The sequence below is a fragment of the Doryrhamphus excisus genome, linkage group LG9, assembly GCF_037039965.1.
Source record: "Doryrhamphus excisus strain RoL-2023G ecotype Guam linkage group LG9, RoL_Dexc_Guam_v1.1, whole genome shotgun sequence".
Taxonomy (NCBI): Eukaryota; Metazoa; Chordata; class Actinopteri; order Syngnathiformes; family Syngnathidae; genus Doryrhamphus; species Doryrhamphus excisus.
Window position 1 is genome coordinate 14,181,110 of NC_136365.1, and position 20,067 is coordinate 14,201,176.

Here is a 20,067-nt window from a genome sequence, read left to right on the forward strand (position 1 = left end):
CTGCTACCATCCCTCAGCCAGACAATCAAATTGGCTGTCTGTCAAGACACAGGATGATCCTCGGCTCAAATGGAGGTTGTTACTGGTGCTGAGGTCAGTCCAATAGCATCAAAAGGAGCAAACGACTTCTTCAAAGGCTGCAAAATTGCCTGTTTGGAATTCGCACAAGAGTACCAAAGTGGGACATTGAAAGGTGGAAGTTTTATTCTCTCTTGATGGTGCTGATGGCTTCCAGCGTTACTAGCATGACAAGGAGATCCCACCTGAGATGTTTTTCACACGGCACAATGAAGGGGACACCATCATGATCTGGTGTGCTTCTTCCTTCCGTGGAACAATGGAGCTTCCGCTTAGGCCTGGCATCTTTGGCATGCCAATATTTCTGGCAATGACCGTATGCCAGCAAGTAAGAAAGTAGCTAAAGTAGATAAAGTGGAAGCAGGCTAATAATGAAACATTTCCAGACATTTGGTAACTTTGCAACTTTCACTTGACTCTACATGTGCAGAGGGAGGCACATCTTGCCAAATGTTCTTCCTCTTTAGTATTTCAATTTGTCATACCATGATTGTAAGTTGGGGGCCTAGCGGAACAAAACATCCAGTTTCTCTTCTTTTCCCTTCCCCCACTCAAATGCAGAGAACCTTGGTTAGTGTCATTCATCCGTTCCAGAGGGTCTGATACCACCGTCCTGTTTTGCCATGAGTTATTTCTTGAATTCAATAATGTTTCTAACCTCAAGTCTCTACTTACTACTACAAACTACAAAAGGCATCGGAACTGATGTTCATTTTTGGAAACGTCTCTTGCCGTCCGTCCCCAAATTCGGATTGAAATCAGGGGAACATGCAGGACGGTCCAAGAACTTCAGCATTGTCCTGTTGAAAGTCAGTCATTACCACACAGATGTGGTCATGAGGGGGCCGGACTTGTTGCCCCCTGCAATATCTCCATATAGCCAGCTTCCGTTTGACGCCTCTGCACAACCTGCACAAGCTCCATTGTTCCATTGAAAGATCATGATGTGGAAAACTCCTTGTCATGCCAGTAACGTTGGATGCCTACCAGGACCAAAAGTCAAGGTTACATTTTATTTCATCAGAATGTTTAAGTAACAAGTATCACAACCTGGGCTACTGCTGCTGTATTTATTTGCTCTTGGACCAACACCAAATTTGGCAGTATCACCTACTTGGAGCTGTAACGCTAAAGATATACCTGTCCTCCCTCCCTCCTTTTTTTGGGAAAATGTACAAATTCAATGGTTGACAGGATTGTATGTGATGCAGACATCACCGCCAGGGTTGGTCTCAAAGAGAGATGTTCAAGCACTAAGTGACAAATACTTGTTAGTCTTCTCAATCTCATCCGGAAAAACCCATCCATCTCTACCACAAATCAGTATTTCAACTTATGGTGACAATACATCTGCAATACCTGATGGAAAAACAGGTTTTTGAACCTTGAGGGAAAAGTCCACAACCGGGCATCCTTGTGTGATACAGCCCAGGGAGATGATGTCGACATGTGGGCAGAAATACTTTCCAAGGTTTTCTGGTGTTACTCCTCCACTGGCTTCTATCAGCAGAGCTGGGAATCTCGCCTTGAGGGCACCAGCTGCTGTTTGGAGCTCCTATAGAAGTTGATGTTCATTTACCCAAGAAGAACTCCAAACAATGCATGAAGTATCTCCTGTGATGTTTCTATACCTGTGGGTGGAAGTTGTCCAGCATTACAATGTCTGCTCCTGCCCCCGCTGCCTCCATGCCCTCCTCTGTTGAACGACACTCCACCTCGATCTTACTGCTGAAACCACACACTGAGCGAGCAGCTTTCACCGCCTGGAGAGCAGACCATCATTTTAGGAAAGATCACTTATGTTTTTATAAAAGGTAACTTGAATCATGCTTTTCTATGTTCAAGGTACTCAAATCCTGTGTGTCATGTAATCATCCCCCAAAGCTAATAAGTGGTTGGGCCGCCCTTAGCAGCAACAACTGCAATCAAGCGTTTGTGATAACTTGCAATGAGTCTCTTCCAGCTGTGGAGGAATGTTGGCCCATCATCTTTGCAGAATTGTTGTCATTCAGCCACATTGGAGGCTTTTCCAGCATGAAGCCTTTTGAAAGTCATGCCACAGCATCTCCATAGGATTCAGGTAATAATAATAATAATAAATTGAATTTATAACGCACTAACACATCAAATGAATGATCCCAAAATGCAACAGTTACAAAAGAAGAATTAAAGTTAACAGCAAATGTCACAATAACACAATAAGAACAACCAAAATAAGTGGAGGTGGAAATGACCAAAGCCAAACTAACACAACACAGTGAACCAAATACGTTAAATATGCATAAAAATAAGCAAACTATGTAAAAGCTTTTCTAAAAAGATATGTTTTTAATCCTTTTTTAAAACAGTCTAATGCCTGTTGGGCCCTCAGATGATCGGGGAGTCTGTTCCACAGACTTGGGGCAGCTGCGCAAAAGGCGCGATCGCCCATAGTTTTGAGCCTGGTTCTTGGAGGCAGGAGGAGGAGATTGGCCTGCCCTGAGCGGAGGTGGCGTGAGGAGGCTTGTGGGGTGAGGAGTTCTTTGAGGTGGGGGGGCAGTGCCTTAGAGGCACTTATAGTAGGTCAGGAGGGAGACCTGAAACTCAATCCGGTATTTAACAGGGAGCCAGTGAAGGGATTTTTGATGTGACCTTCGAAAGTCAGGTGGGTCCATTTTGACACCGAGGCTGGCAACTTCAGATGAGAGGTAGATATCCTGGCCGGAGAAGGTGATGGTGGTGAGAGTGGATGACCGGGTCTGGTGTGGGGTGCCAACGAGGATAGCTTCCGTTTTGGAACTGTTTAACTGGAGGAAGTTAGCTGTCATCCATGCCTTTATCTCGTCCAGGCAGGGTGAGAGTGTGGACAGAGCTACAGAGGGGGCCGGACTTGTTCTGATGTACAACTGTGAGTTGTCCACGGAGCAATGGAATGATATTCCATGCCGGCTGATGACATGGCCAAGGGGGAGCATGTAGACAGTGAAGAGGGTGGGGCCAAGGACCGATCCTTGAGGGACACCACAAGTGACTGATTTATGGTCTGGTAGGGGGCAGGAAGCAATCAGGAAGGGGGCAAACACTTTTTCACACCACTGGATTCTAAAATGTGAAAAACAGTTTTTTTATCTACAAATGATGTAGATAGGCATTTGTATTAGTCCCCATTTTTTATATTTTTCTTGTATGAGAAAATATATATAGAATATATATTCTAATTCCTAGTATAGCATACCCACCTCTGTTATACTTCCCGAAGCCCAGACATGGTTGTCCTTCAGCATGACCATTCCACTCAGGTCCATCCTGTGCATGGACGTACCCCCCACCAGCATGGCGTACTTCTCCACCAATCGGAAACCAGGGGTGGTTTTACGTGTGCCTGCCACTTCTCCGTGCCATCCGCTCGCTGTTGCCGTTTTCCGGAGCCGATAACATCGAGTGGCGATCCCCGAGGCCCGGGCCAGGCAGTTAAGAGCTGGCCTTTCACCCAAGAGGAGGCATCTGGCCGGACCTCGTACCACAGCAGTAAGTGTCACAGCATCCGGACCTGTGGTTCAGGTGCCATGTACAGTTTAACAGTTCAGAAAACGAAAAACATGGTCGTCCAGAGAGGGGGTTACACCGTACTCTGCATCCTTTCTGCTGGTTAAAACGGGCTGGAATTCGACTTTTAAAGTATATCTGATAAGATGCAGGACTAACCAATTTCATCTCCATCCTGGTACATCCAATCCACGATGCAGCCCAGCTCAGTGAACACGGCGGTAAAGAAAGGACTTCCTGCCAGGACACTGTGTGAACTTTTACACAGCAACCTCGCCTCCACTTCCTGTGAGCCCACACACACCCCAGCCGGGTCCAAGTTTGGCGTGTCCTCTGCAAGCCATTCCTTCACCATGCGAGTCAGAGTGTGTGGGGGGATGGAGTGAGCGAGGATGATGTGTTTGGACGGACTCATTCTGTAATCATTCACAAAACAAAGATTTTATTCTATGGCCTGTTGACAGGGAAGCATTTTGTATACAGTGCCAATGCAAGGATCTATGATACCTTGACATTTTTACCTCACCAAGCCAATATTATCACACATAAAGTCATATATTTGGTCATATGCAGCACGACTGCGCAGTGTAAAGGGAAGGTGGGTGGCAGACGGTCACTACAGGTTGCATCCTGCAATCGGGGGCGGGGTGTTGGCGTTATAAGACGTGTTTTCAATTTGAAAATAGCCTGGAGCCGCAAAACATACATATAAACACATGTGCGTCGCAATCATGAAAGACTGATACCAACATGTAGCTGTCTTTGCAACACACATAACGCCAAAGATAGATTGACTTACTTTCATCTGTGCCTTGCCTTCCTGTCGCTGACACACTTCTGAGAAGCAGCAAAAGTAGAAAACTGCTCCGTGGAATTTGACCTTTTTCTGCGTGTTACGCAATGTTCATCAGCACTGTGGACCAACTGATTGTCATCTTTTACAAACCAGACTTGAGTATTTGCAAACATGGATGGTAATGAAGCAACTTCCACTGTGTCATTGTGGTGTCATTCATGGTCCCCAGCTTGATTTTTTCTACAATTCTAAAAATACAATGAAAGACATGAAGCCCACGTCAGAACATTGCAAAGTAACAGTAATAATGAAAATAAAATAGCGCAGCATATATGCTGTTAAAAGTTTACATTTTGTTGTTATTTGTGAAAAACGTTGATTATTTGTTGATTATTAAGCACAAGAAATAATTTTTAGTTATGCCAGCTACTAGAGATAAGCAGAACAATACCACCCTCTTCCGCTAGATGGCGGAGGTACATATGCACAAACGTGTATCAACCTGTGATTGCAAATTTCTTTCTACACTAAGTAAATACAGCAAAACCTCCTTAGCGTGATTTTTTTATTATCACTGAAAAATGTAGCCTCGGTTTGCATACATTTTCCAGTTAGCATACTATTAATACACTTTGTGAATCCAACTATGACATAAAATGTCCCTGTGAGCTTGCTAACACATGGAAACAGGAAGCGGAAGTCAGCTCCGTCGCCCGTCTAGTTATTGTCTAATACAGGGGTCAGCAACCTGCGGCTCCAGAGCCGCATGTGGCTCTTCAGCCTCTTTATTGTGGCTCCCTTTGCGATGCTTGAATATTTTTAACACCCAAGTGGGGAAAATGCACGTCTTTTGTAATGAGTTTTAAAAAATCCAACTTTGTCTGAGACCATGAATGCATCCTGAGTGAGTTCTGACTGCTATCCAGTTCAGTACATGAAGAAAAACAAGTAATACTTACCTACAAATCTAAAAAATAAATTCGAGATAATTTAAAAACAGCGGCATGGGAACTTGTTTTTACGTTTACAGTAGTTTACACATACATTTATGTAAGTTTATCTCCAAAACTAGCAAGAGTACTCCAACTCGTCTTTTCTTATCTGAACTACTTTGATACCCCCAAATTCCCTCCAATGTTGTTTTAAACATACTATATGTTTTGCGGCTCCAGGCTATTTTTCTTCAGTGGGCATTGGGTAAAATGGCTCTTTTCATAGTAAAGGTTGCCGACCCCTGGTCTAATACTATACAGTACATATTGTAGTTTTACTGTAAAAATGTGTTTTTTGTTAAGATAATTGGCTTTCTGGAACAGATTAATTGGATTTAAATTATTTCATTTCAGAAAAAAATGATTTGGTTAGAGTATGTTTCATGACGCTAACCAAAGTTCCACTTGAAGGCCAGTATTTACCACTGCCAATGCTGATACTTTTCACCTGAAATATTCTTCAGGAATGAAGTTTAAAATGTTTCCAAATAAAAGCTAATTTGCCTTTATTTTGAAAATTATTTCATACAAACAAAGAAATTATTTATTAAAACACTCATTTGTGAACCAATTTCAATACAACAAAAAAAGACAATGTTATACAATTATTCCCTTATTACATACAATTGCTTGAGAAAACTGCCATTGGCTGACGACCAGTCAAGGGTGTACTCCGCCTCTCGCTTAAAAACAGCTGGGATAGGCTCCAGCATACCCCAATTACTACAAAAGAGCAATGGCACACTTGGTGGTGTGATGTCAGGTGTACCTTGGCTCAATAAAGGTGAGGAAACCCTGCCTGTAAGTCTAGGATTTACTGGTGTCAGATTGTGTATTGTAATATTTGAAAAGAAACACAAGTCAGTGTCACAATGACAGGAAGTCAGATGGTTGCTATTTTAGCATTTCCTGTCAGGAGCCTGCAGCTTTTTCAACAGCCACTGTGACGTCACAACAACGAAGCGCGCTCGTCAACGCCGCGTGCACGAGCCGAGGCTTCCTCAACAGCCAGCGGGACCAGGAAGTGAAAGTGTACACATGGAGGGTGTGTCTTTCCCTGTCTCGGTATGTTTTCTTTTTAAAAACACAGTCCTCCTCGGATAAATTCATGGGCGACTCGGCGAGGACCAAGCGGCGGGAGCAACTCAAGCGTTGGGCCGGTTCCTGCACCGACAAAGCTTCGGCCGTGCCCAGGCGGAGATGGCGAGGCGATGCCGAGGAAAGAGGAACCGAGGAGCGGGAGGCCGAGCGGCAGGACCCGCCGAGGGAGCAGTCTTGTTTTGGGGAAGATGAAAGCAGTCCGCTCCTCAAGAGACGGTGAGGAACAAGACGGCTAGCTGCTTGCTAGCATAGCTCAAATGGGGCTTGTGTGGGTGGACCGGAGGACACGGGTGTCCTAAGTGCGGCCCGGGGGCCAATGTCTCCCCGCAGCTTTGATTTTGAATTCTGATCTTTGATTCTGAAAATTAAATTCATTCATTTTTATTCGGTATGACACAAATTTACCTTGTCACCTATCACGCAAAGCTTAGATGTTCTGTCCAGATAACGTATCGTATATTGAGCCACATTTGAGCGTCTTCAATACACAGAATGTACACTGCATGCTCTCCATCCCCATACTCATGGTATATACAGTACTTATACAGTAAATCCCTGCTTTGTGTGGGCTATTTTCCATCAGTGAATGTTAAAAATATCATATCATCTAGAGGCTCAGTCTGGATTCAACAGCTATGATAAAAAAAAAAATCTTTGTAGCAAGTATTCTTTGATTCTTTGGTGAGCTAGACGAGACAGGAGAACCCTGTGATACTCTGACCATCATCAGGCTGGACACCATGTGTTCAAGTACTTTCAAACAGCACACACATATTGCACTTTGAGGACAAGACGTAATGAATATTATGACAAAGTTGTTCAGTGACACTTGGAAATACTGTCTGATAGATCGGCGCACCCATACTTTCTATCAGTGATGTTTCCTCAAGAAGCACAGACAACATTGCGTCTTTTATGAGCGATATTGACAAAAGCTGGACATTCAAAGCCATTCAATTTGTCTCGACTCCTTCTATCTCGCCCACTTATTTAGAAAAAGAGTGAGGTTTGACCGGGCGGCAGAATTCCTAGCTGCGTGTGCAAGTGGGGACACGGAGGAGGCCCAAGTGATGCTGAAGGAGGCCAAAGAAATAACAAGCAGCAACGAGGAGGATGCGGGGGAAATTATTAACTGCTCCAACGCAGACGGAATAACTGCATTGCATCAGGTGAGGCTGCATCACCACCCAAGTTTGCTTTACTGTCCTGTGTTTGTTTGTCTTGCTTTTGTTTTCCTCCACCAAGGCCTGCATCGATGGTAGCATGGAGATGGTGTCCTTCCTCTTGGAACACGGTGCCAATGTGAACCAGGTTGACAGCGAGGGGTGGACGCCGCTGCATGTTGCCGCCTCCTGCGGCTACCGTGATATCGCAGAGTATGTTTTCCACGAACACAACACTGTAACAATTGTATCATGAAACACAGTATGGCTGTCTGACAGTCTGTGGGTGCCAGGCTGTTTCTGATTTCAACAATGCCAACATTGTTGTCATGGTTGGCCCGACAACATGTCCCCTAAAGAATGATCATGCTGGGCTGGCCGCAGCCTCTTCAAACACTTCAAAAGCAGACCAAGCTATTTTGGCCTGACATATCAGTCTTTCCCGTAGGGCCCCAGCTTTGAGGGGGGATCGCTTACAGTGAAGTAAACAGTATTTCATCCCTTGCTGATTTTGTTGGTTGACCCACTAATAAAGACATGATCATTCTATACTTTTAATGGTAGATGTATTCTAACCTGGAGAGACAAAAATACAAAGAAAACCCAGAAAATAACTTTAAGGAATATATTTTAATTCAAGTATTTGATCCCACTAGCCAAAAGCTATGCCTCTGTTTGCAAGCACAGCGGTCAGACGTGTGTTGTAGTTAACCACAAGGTTAGCACACATACTAGGGGGAATTTTGGCCCACTTCTCTTTGCAGATCCTCTCTAAATTATTAAGCTTGGTGGGCTGTCGATTGGCAACTCGGACCTTCAGCTCCCTCCATGGATTTTCCATTGGATTGGGGTCCGGAGACCCAACCACAGCCCATTTTCAGCTTCCTGAGGGGAGGAGCTTGTCCCTCAGGACTGCACGGTACGGTACATGGCTCCATTCGTCTTCCCACTGATGCGGTGAAGTAGCCCTGTGCCCTTGGCAGAGAAACACCCCAAAACAAGCATGTTTCCACCTCCATGCTTGAGGGTGGGCAGCATTTTTCTTCCTCCACACATGAGCGGTTGAGGCCAAATGGTTCAATTTTGGTCTCCTCTGACAACACAACCTTCTCCCAGTCACTTTGTGCAATCTTTGAGGTGATCATTGGTATACTTTAAACGGGTCTCCACATGTGCCTTCTTAAGCAGGGGTACCTTTTGGCCACTGCATGATTTTAATCCAAAGTGTTGCCAATCGTTTTACTGTTGACGGGGGTCCCACTGCTAATATTTGTATAGCCCATCCCAGATTTGTGCAGGTTGACAATCCTGAGCTCTTTGGTCTTACCCATGTTGGAGACTTTGGTATCTGTCTACTTCTGTGAACTGGTGTAATAATAATAATACATTTTATTTATATTGCACTTTACATTACAGAAATCTCAAAGTGCTACAAAGAAAGCATAAAACCTACAGTGAAGCGATAAAACAACACAACAAAAGGTATATATATATTTTAAAAAATGCTAAGAAAAGGCCTTTGTAAAAAGGTAAGTCTTTAGGCTCCGTTTAATGGAGCCCACAGTCTGTGGTGCTCTCAGATGGTCGGGAAGAGCATTCCACAGACTGGGAGCAGCCGAGCAGAAGGCTCGACCGCCCATGCTGTGCAGCTTGGTTCTGGGGACCCTGAGGAGGTTGGCTGTGCTCGAGCGAAGGGTGCGTGAGGAAGTCTGGGGGAGGAGGAGTTCCTTTAGGTAGGCTGGAGCGTCACCGATCTTATATTGAATCCTCAGTTCCACAGGGAGCCAGTGCAGTGATTCCAGGATGGCATTTGGTGTCTTTCATACATGTGATTTGTAAGGGTTATTGGCGTAAGAGTTATGGGTGATTTAGTAAGGGTTATTGGTGATTAGTAAGGATTATTGGTGTAAGAGTAAGAGTTATGGGTGATTTAGTAAAGGTTATTGGTTATTTGTAAGAGTTATGGCTGATTAGTAAGGGTTATTGGTGATTAATAAGAGTTATTGGTGATTAGTAAGGGCTATTAGTGTACGAGTAAGAGTTATGAGTGAGTGGTCACACTCGCAATTCAGTGAACAAGTTCATTGGGAGTGTCTAAGTCGTCTGTGAAAGCCAGAATTCCTAATGCATACCAGAGCAGTGTTTTTCAACCTTTTTTGAGCCATGGCACGTTTTTTACATTCGTAAAATCTTGCGGCACGCCACTAACCACTAGGGCTGGGTTAAACGATTATTTTGTAATCGATTATTCGAGAAAATTATCTCCCCGTAATTTGACCTATACAGCAATTAAGGCTAATTTATCTCCATTAACAAAACACAAGCTTCTTCTTTCCAATATATATTTATTAACAATTTAAAAAATGAATTGTGGGGCTGCACAGCAGACGAGTGGTTATACCCGAGTTCAATTCCATCTCTGTGTGGAGTTTGCATGTTCTCCCCGTGCATGTGTGGGTTTTCTCCGGGTACTCCAGCTTCATCCCACATTCCAAAAACATACTAGGTTAATTGGCCACTCCAAATTGTCCATAGGTATGAATGTGGGTGGGAATGGTTGTTTGTTTTTATGTGCCCTGTGATTGGCTGGCCACTAGTCCAGGGTGGACCCCGCCTCTTGCCCCAAGACAGCTGGGATAGGCTCTAGCACCCCGCGACCCTCGTGAGGATAAGCGGTAGAAAATGAATGAAAATGAATTGTATTGAACAATACAACAAAGTGCACAATGGAATCCTATAATAACAAAACTAATAAATTAAACTTTCTTTCAAAAACAAAACTGTTGAAACTATAAATAACACAATGTGAATAAAAATCTAAAAATAAAATAAAAAATAACAGCAGCTGTATGCGTGTTCCTCCGAGAGCACTTTATCTTTCCCTCTTGCTTTCCACCACCACTCTCACTCCGTGTGTCGAGTGGCCACATGCTCTGTGTGGGAGAGCCTCGAGCACAAGTTATGTGGTGTGGTTTGGATGAATGACGGGGTTAATCATTGCAAACAAGGAAAGAAAAAACGTACAGTGTCTTCACCACCACACAAGCAGTTACTAGGTGCTAGTGCATCGCGGTAGTGCTTTTATAGTACGCTATCTCTATTTTGCACAGACCACCCAATCGTTACCTTTTAAGTGTAAAGTACTCCAATACTTTTGACATCGTATTGCGAGATCTTTTCTTTTCCCTTGACTCGCTGCTACCTGATGCCACGGCCGCCGCCATTGTTTGATTCTGGGTGAATTTTATGACGTTGACGCATGGTCCCAGCACTACTAACCACCTCACACGCATCGCTATCACTGTCTATTGATCATCACTAAGTCTATTGGGGGAACGAGGCAATAGTTTGCCACACGGACGAATATTACATCGCTCCGCCAGTCTTTACACCACAGACACTCGACAATGACATTAATATTTGCAGAAAATGATTAATAAATGTTTTTTTTTTTTTAATGACGGCACACCTGATGATTTTCTCGTCGGCACAGTGTTTGACAATCACTATACTAGAGGATCAAATACTATTTCCCTCAGTGAAATACATCAATCCATCCATTTTCTGTACCGCTTATTCTCACGAGGGTTGCGGGCATGCTGGAGCCTCCACACTGGTACACCCTGGACTGGTCGCAATGAAATCCAAATGAATTAAAATATATTCTTTAAAGTTATTTTCTGGATTTTCCTTTTGATATTTTGTCTCTCCAAGTTAGAATACATCTACCATTAAAATTATAGAATGCAGGGCTCGACAATAATGATGCACCAATGGCCCGGGGCAAGTTAAAACTAAATTCGGGCGAGTAAATCCAATCAGTGATATTCCTGTCAGGCAAGTGCACTTTGGCATGCCATACTGCAAAAAGTTTTTTTAAAGCGGTTCTTGTTGGGTGTTGGTAAAACACAGACTGCGTAATTCCGGTGGTAATTTGCAAACCAATCCTTGCAAATCTTGAAATGGACCAATCAGAATTGTTTATTTAGACCGCGGTCCATAGTCCACAGTCCGCGTTTTACCCACACCCATTCTTGTTCGGATCAACCAATCAGCGATCGTTTGACTACGAAAACATCTATCATGGCGTCCCTGCCAACATGGTCTAATTCTTCAACAACTTCTGAAGGAAAACAGTAAAAAGTGATGAACCAGTGCCTCCTAAACAAGTATTTTATTAGCGGCAGCAAATCAAATGATGGCACAGGTGAGTGAATCACATTGCTGTGACAATTTGAAGTGGTCACAATGAAACACCACCGATTAGATCCAATACCAAGTGCTGATTTTGCACAAGCTACAAAATCTAGTGGTTCCATTTCTCTGTGGATTTTTCTCACCTTTTCTTCACAAATTATTGTTTGACCATTGAGCATTTCTTTCTGGATTAAAAACACTTTACTAGTACACAAATGTGTCTATTCAATAATGTTTCATTGTGGTGCACAACTTATAAAAGGCAAAGTGCCTAGAAGTCTCTTGACAATCCAGATTTCCATGCAACGTCCTGATCTATGTAGGAATGCCACAAAAATTTGATGATATCATTATGGCAGACTTTTCATTTTACATGGGGCAAGTTCGGGCAAGTAGTTCTCACCTTAAGGATTCCCCATGGGCAAGTAATTTTTGTTTTTAATGTAGAGCCCTGTTATGATCACGTCTTTGTTAGTGGGCAGACCAACTAAATCAGCAAGGGATCAAATACCTTTTCTCTCTCTGTACATTTCACATATGATTGAAAAACTTCCAATTCGTCCACTAAAAACAAAGATCATTTCATTGAGCTGATGGCTCAGACAGTTAAAATAATGAGTGAAATAATTCTGATTATATAATCACGATTATAACTTTTTACAAGAAATTAGGTGATATTTTAATGAATGACACATTTAAGTGATTATTTAATGCTGTATTTATTTAGTTTTGTCCCATTTGAACCTCCATAAATGAGACCATGCTGTCATTCACTGTAAATAAGTTTTTTATGTGTTTATTTCATTCATTCGTTTATTTTCTACCGCTCACGGGAGTCGTGGGGGTGCTGGAGCCTATCCCAGCTAGAGGCGGGGTCCACTCTGGACTAGTGGCCAGCCAATCACATGGCACATATAGACAAACAACCATTCACACTCACATTCATACCTATGGACAATTTGGAGTCTCCAATTAACCTAGCATGTTTTTGGAATGTGGGAGGAAACCGGAGTACCCGGAGAAAAGCCACGCATGCACGGGGAGAACATGCAGCGAGCTCCACACAGAGATGGCCAAGGGTGGGATTGAACCCTGGTCTCCTAGCTGTGAGGTTGCATTTATTTCAGATGTACAATTTTTTAGTTGTTTACTGTTACTGTTTGTAAATGGCCCGGGGCCGCACTTGGGACACCCCTGCCCTACGTAATTTACAGAGAAGCCCAAGTGTTAGCATAACAGTCTCTCTGTGGCTGTTTGGGCAGTTTCCTTCTGCGCAACGGGGCTTCTCTCTCTGCTGTCAACTGTGACGGAGACGTTCCTGTGGACATCGCTCTGGATGAAATCACTGAGGCGCTTCTGCAGGACTACACTCTGAGACAAGGTGAACATTCTTTCGAGCGACTAAACAACTCATCGTGTTGCCTGTTTGATGAATAAGCCTGCTTGGGTTCAGGTGTGGACTTGGAGGCGGTAAAACGGTTAGAGGAGGAGCAGATCACAACAGATGCTCAGACCTGGCTGGCCGAGGGACCACCCGCTGACGTACGACACCAAAGGACTGGAGCCACCCCTCTACACGTGGCTGCAGCCAAAGGCTACCTGGAAGCTCTCAAGTTAGCATCTATTGTAATGTGTTTGGGCCCAATCTATCTGTGGCGGTCCAACTGTATTTGTGGCAGGCATATTAAGCATTGTTACGGCCATAAGCTGCAGAATCGTGCCTCCCTTTCGACGGCACGGTGTGAGTATGCCATGGCTCACTTGGATGCGTGCTGCTCTTGTGGTGTCCAGGTTACTGTGCCAGTGTGGACTGGATGTGTCCGCTATGGACTTTGACGGGTGGACTCCTCTTCACGCCGCTGCACACTGGGGTCAGGGAGAGGCCTGTTGCATTCTGGCAGAACACATGTGCAACATGGAGGCCCGCAGCAACGCGGTGAGGCCTGCATGTGTATTTTTTGATGTTGTATTGTGAAGTGTTTCCGTGTTTGATGAAACATTGTTCAATAAACTGCAGGGCCAGACGCCACTGGATGTAGCAGATGAAAGTGTGGAGGACCTCCTGGAGGAGCTAGCTCAGAAACAAGCCAATGTGAGAACTTGTTGGTTGCCAGTTGTTGTATTACAATCCACTGATGAGCGTGTGACTTCACAGTGGCGCAACGAGCAGTCCGTACGAGACAGACAAAACCAACAAGGCGCTCCCGCTGCAAGTACACAAAGTAAACGAAGGAGGTGAGAATTAGGGATGCTTCACAGTACCAGTAGCGCAACATTGTATACTGACTAAATATAGGCATTACAATGTCACCACATTCAAACTGCAACAAATATTCTAAACCGACTATCCCTTGTATTCATGCAATATTTGATACCACTGGCATCACAATATTTCGATATATTTCAATATTTTCTTCACTCTCACATTGTCCAGGAGCTCAGTGTGTAGGATGAGCAGTAAAGACAAGATGAACGTGCAGGACCAGTCTAAGGAGAGGGGCATCTCAGGAAGCCTGGAGCTGAGCGAGGACAAGGAGAGCAGCCCCGGTAAAGCAACTGCTGGGATGTTCCATTCATTTTCTGCCAATGCATGTTTTGGCTCATTCTTGTTGTTCTTTCTCCAGAGAGCTCCACCGTGTCCAGTCCTGACACCGAGAGCGTGACCGCATCTGCTGCCAGTCCAGCTGACAAGGTGATGCTTAAGAAATGTCCGCTTTGCTGCGGTCAGACGTTAACTAAATGAACAAGCCAGTTCGACATTCTAGTCAGACATTTTTTTCATTGATATATTAGTCACTGACAAGACAGCTGAATAGGTTTGAAATCTTGGGCCACCCTTAGCAGCAACAACTGCAATCAAGCGTTTGTGATAACTTGCAATGAGTCTCTTCCGGTGCTTCCAACCTTTTGAAGGTCATGCCACAGCATCTCAATAGGGTACAGGTCAGGACTTTGACTAGGCCACTCCAAAGTCTTCATTCGGTTTTTCTTCAGCCATTCAGAGGTGGACTTGCTGGGTGTTTGGGATCATTGTCCTGCTGCAGAACCCAAGTTGGTTTCAGCTTGAGGTCACCAACAGATGGCCGGACATTCTCCTTCAGGATGTTTTGGTAGACGGCAGAATTCATGCTTCCATTTATTCCAGCAAGTCTTCCGGGTCCTGAAACAGTAAAACGGCCCAAGACCATCACACTACCGCCACCATATTTTACTGTTGCTATCATGTTCTTTTTCAAATGCAGTGGTACTTTTACTCCAGATGTAATGGGATACACACCTTCCAAACACAGTATTTTTCAAAGGTCTTAGGGATCATCAATGTGTTTTCTGGCTAAATTGAAACAAGCCTTAACGTTCTTTTTGTTCAGCGGTGTTCAGTGTTCAGTCTTGGAACTCTGCCTGGATTTTGATTATTTTTAGAATAGAATCCATTTGTTGCTCCATTTGATATTGAGGCCTTGTGTCCTTTTTGTAGACCTCGGAGGAGAGAGATGAGGAGGAAGAGGAGAAGGAACAGGACAAGGTGATCCGCACTGCGAGGGTCCATCCCACCCCTCATACGAGGGACGTTCCGTCTGAGAGCTCCAACACACCCGCAGCTGACCGACGCAAGTAAGAAACACACATTCACGACTCACCAAAGGTCAGGGATGTTTGGCTTTGGGGTGAACTTCTCTTTGTGTTTCCGTACTTGCTGTTCTCTAACAAGGAATCCGTGCCATTTCTGTGTGGGTATTCCCCTTTGCACGCTCAGGTATCAGGCTCCAGTCAGAGATGAGGAGTCAGAATCTCAGAGGAAAGCTCGTTCCCGACTCTTGCGCCAGTCACGCCGCTCCACTCAGGTATTCCAAGTGCATCTTTTCAGTATTTGTGCAGACATGCCTGTTTTTTTTATTTTGACGAGCCTCTTGCTAGCATTTGGCTGTCCCATGCCCACAGGGTGTGACCTTAACAGACCTGAAGGAAGCAGAGAAGACCGTCTCCAAAGCTGCCGATTCTCTGCCTCGCAACATTCAGCCTGTCAGCCCCATCATTACTCTCACGCCTGCTGAGAGGGGTGAGTTATACCGTACGCCATTTTATGGCCATATTTAGGCAGTCACCAGAGCCCGGAGATACGCTTTTTCAAAAAAAAAAGGGGGGGGGGGTCTGTTTGAGGCGGGCCTTTTATGAAGCCACCAGCATACTGGCTCGTTCTTGTTGATGGGCCCACCTTGCTCATGATTCCTATTCCCACACGGGGGCTGCCGCTTTGGCTTTGCAAGCATCTTTTTCCATCCTTACCTTGCGTTACCTTGCATCGCCTTCACAAACTGACGCTTGTACACTGGAGGCCAGAGACAAGGAAAACCGACACGTATATATATATTTTTGTCATTTTTGTTTGGTATAATATACGCACTTTTGCCATGTGTTCAGACTTTAGGGGCACCCTGTATATTTCTGTATGCTTTCTGACCATCCCTGTGTGCTCCAGATACAGACCCAGTAAAGCAGGAGTCAGAAGGAGACAAGCGTCTAGGAGTCAAGGACAGGAGGCGTGCGAGGAAGGAAAGGCGCTCCACTGGTGTCATTCAGCGGGATGGAGAGGTAAGAAATACTCTCCCATTTTATTGATTGTAAACATCACATGTACATAAGTATTCACAGCCATAAGAAGGCATCTTGCATGACAAATGTCCTACAGTGATAAAATCATGAAGTTGGGCTGTTGGGTTTCAGAATGAAGATGACGACGCTCATTTGGATGATCAGATCAGGAAGTCCGAACTCAAGTGAGTCTGCCCTTTTTTCCATTTCATGTATTCATAATCAGCTTCAGCAGCAGCGATATGATAAATACATTTATCATTGGTGTGTATATGATATTTTGTGTGTTAGTTATGCAATGTCTGGTAACGATAAAATTAGTATGACCTTGGCTGCTCATAACAGGTAAGAGCTACGTATGCTTTCATATTTATGGAAATGGTACACCATATGCTTTCATATTTCTGGATGGGGTTTGGACACCCCTGCTTTATGTATTTCTTTTCCCAAGTGAAACTAGCCATTGCTGAGCATTGACTTGTGGCTTCTTTGTCCAGACAGCCAAGTGGAAAGGATTTTCCTCCCATTTGTCCCCATTTCGATTTTACTTGTTTCAAACATGCATACACTGTAACATGGAAATCCATCTCATCCTCCCAATTCACTGTCCAAAAAGGAGCAGGAAGAACAGCCACTAAAGCCGACCCCCTCTCTAGATTTCTTCATGCTCTGTGTCCATATACACTCATTACAACCCATTACAAAGACAGTAACAGTCCTCCATCAGGCCACCGACATGTCAGCAACATTGATATGTGTTTGAGTGCGGGCAAAAAGGTAGCTCCAAAATGTATCTGTGGCGGGCCGCCAGGAATAACTTGGGAAAACACAAGAATGCTATTCTGCTTATCCTCACCAGGGTTGCACGTATGCTGGAGCCTATCCCAGCTGTCTTGGGGCAAGAGGCGGGGTACACCCTGGACTGGTGGCCAGCCAATCACAGGGCACATATAGACAAACAACCATTCACACTCACATTCATACCTATGGACAATTTGGAGTCTCCAATTAACCTAGCATGTTTTTGGAATGTGTGAGGAAACTGGAGTACCCGGACAAAAGCCACGCATGCAAAGGGAGAACATGCAGACTCCACACGGGTGTTTGCATGTTCCCCAGGCCACCGTGCAGCCCGAAAAAGCGAAACTGAAAACCATGATAAGAAACAAAACTTGTTCATCGTCAGTTATACGTGACATAAACCTCTTCCATTGGAGTAGAAAAATGCTTATTTAAATCGTTATACCTCGTATTTGCTGTTTGTGTGCAGTTCTAGTGGATTGGGAGACGGCGACTACAGGATGGTACGTGTCTGAGCCTCGACGTAGAGGAGCTGCTGGGTAGATGGACCATCAGCCGTGTTATTTGCATGAACTTCTGAGGTGTTCCTCCCCCTCCCCCAGCTCTACTTCCAGGTACTACAGCAGAACCTGGCACTGAAGGACAAGCTGCAGGAGATGGAACTGCTGCTCAGTCAGAACAAAGTGGAGCTGGAGAGACTCCGACAGGTTGGGCTCGAACTTGTCCTTCGGAAGCATAAGGATGTGATGATGTAGTAGCAGCTAGACAGCTTGAAGAGCGTCTGTAAAATCTATCAATGCTTGTCTGTGACAGAGTCAAGAGAGCACCACAAACAGGCCCGCCTTGTTGGAGCTGGAAAGATTTGTAAGTCAACTTGATGGACACATGCTCTACGGCTGCTCTAGTAGGAAAACACATACAGCTGTACAGGTGCCCCCACGGCAAAGTAAATAGCGGAGAAACAAAGACTAGAGTTGCATTTTTTGTCAAATTGGAAAATTACATGTCAACTGTCAAACTATTAGAATAAATATAAAAATAAATCTTCTGAATTATGTTAAATATAATTCATATTTGTTAAAATAGAAATGTTCCAAGTGGTCAAAATATTATAATAAATATTAAAATAAAATGTAGAATTACAATGAATATCAAATATACTATATGTATATATTTCTAAAAATATATAACAAATTACAAGATAGTGTGTACAATACAAAAAGAGAAACAAAGTTGAAAATAGTTGCATTTCTTAACAAAACTTCCAAATATGAGAATAAAGTCAACATATAAACTATATTAATATGTTGAATTATATTTATTATAATATACACAAGAAAGTTGAAATGCTTGTAAAATAAAACAGTAAAAATGGAAATAAAGGACCAAAAGTGTATAAATTCTATATGAAAAATGGTTTCTCAGTAATAATTGCTCTCTACCTCAGTCAGTTTGTGGTCTTGTTTTCTTTTCAGGAGAAGTTGGCCCTCCAGAGGAGAGCAGTGGAACTGGAAGATGAGCTGAAGGTTGTGACTGATTACACACTGAATTACCGCTCCGCAGTAACGTACAACCACTGGATGCTCGCATGTTCAAACACTACACACGTGCCAGTCGTGAAATCCATGATGTATTCATGGAATGCTTACTTCAATGACTTGAGATGGAATCTCAGACTCACGGGTGCTTGACAAATACTCGTGTTCACCGACAAGTTGAAAAGGTTTGACTGACTGACTGGTTTGAAGACTCAGATTTCACCCACTCAGGTGCTTGATGAAGACTCAAAGTTCACTGACTCATGGGTACTCAAGGAAAGCTCAAGGTTCTCATGGGTGCAACATGTAGGATTGACAATGACTCACTGGCGGGTGGTGAAGAAAGACCCTTTCACTGACTCATAGGGGGTCGACAAAGACTCAAGTTTCACTGACTCATGGGTTCACAACAGAGACTTGAAAGACTCACCTTTCACTGACTCACAGGTACTCTTGTTGTGTTGCTAAAGACTCACGGTTCCCTGACTCAAGTCACTGACTCGCGTTTTGTCAAAGACACCAGATTCACTGACTCACAGGTGCTCAACAAAAGCTCGAGTTTCACCGACTCCCAGGCAGAGGAAAGCTTGAGCTTCATAGATTCAGAGTTGATTTGTTTTTCTGTAGGTTCTTGGGGACCTGAAAGCAGACAACCAGCGGCTGAAAGATGAAAACGCTGCCCTCATTCGAGTCATCAGCAAACTGTCCAGATGAAGCCGGAAAAAACACAGCTTCCATCGACCATTCTACCACCTTCCATTTTGGACTGTCGCCGATGTACTGGAGGACAAGCTCAGGCGCACCTTTTAGTGGACTCTTCACCTTTTCTTTTATGGATATTGTTGTTTTTTATTGGCATTTTTTTAACTGGAAGATTTTAAGTCATTCCCGTCCCTGCTTTGTATGAAATCTGTACTAAGAAACTAAAAGCCATGCAATAGTTTGGATCTTAAAAAAAGGGAGAGGAAAAAGAAGTGCAGTCTGTGACCAGGAAAAGACCAAATGTGCCAAATCCTGCTCAGATCGAATGCATGTTCTGAGGCCATCTTTGTAATTTAGCCTGTCCTTGTAGCGGCCCCCGCCTGTAACATGTTCATCTCAGTTTAACCTGCGTACAAAAACCTGTGGCGGATCTCGATAGCTGCCAAGTCTGCAGACGCGTCACATGGTCACCTTCTCGGTGTTTACCCAAGATGTTGTTGCAATGCTGTGCCTTTTCTGTAATTCTATTTTATTATGGCAAATGAATACTGTTAACATGCAGCACCAAGAGCCAGTTTTTCTTA

General features: G+C 44.0%; 2 protein-coding genes across 2 annotated transcripts; one reads left to right on the forward strand and one right to left on the reverse strand.

The window, feature by feature from the left end:
- Positions 1-196: 196 nt before the first annotated feature.
- LOC131120991 (nicotinate-nucleotide pyrophosphorylase [carboxylating]-like) lies at positions 197-4,706 on the reverse strand. Its single transcript, XM_078793459.1, has 5 exons — positions 4,403-4,706; positions 3,763-4,019; positions 3,297-3,607; positions 1,710-1,841; positions 197-1,633 (listed from the first exon to the last, which is right to left on the reverse strand). Exons 2-5 carry the CDS (start codon positions 4,016-4,018, stop codon positions 1,412-1,414), a joined length of 921 nt encoding a protein of 306 aa, XP_078649585.1. The 5' UTR covers position 4,019; positions 4,403-4,706; the 3' UTR covers positions 197-1,411.
- A 1,641-nt stretch (positions 4,707-6,347) lies between these two features.
- Positions 6,348-20,044, forward strand: ppp1r12c (protein phosphatase 1, regulatory subunit 12C). The gene is made up of 20 exons (XM_058065269.2): positions 6,348-6,708; positions 7,487-7,661; positions 7,738-7,868; positions 13,115-13,233; positions 13,306-13,465; positions 13,644-13,788; positions 13,870-13,944; positions 14,008-14,087; positions 14,287-14,399; positions 14,477-14,544; positions 15,328-15,464; positions 15,607-15,694; positions 15,792-15,909; positions 16,330-16,442; positions 16,575-16,627; positions 17,713-17,746; positions 17,846-17,950; positions 18,057-18,107; positions 18,719-18,769; positions 19,409-20,044. Exons 1-20 carry the CDS (start codon positions 6,500-6,502, stop codon positions 19,493-19,495), a joined length of 2,112 nt encoding a protein of 703 aa, XP_057921252.2. The 5' UTR covers positions 6,348-6,499; the 3' UTR covers positions 19,496-20,044.
- Positions 20,045-20,067: the final 23 nt, after the last annotated feature.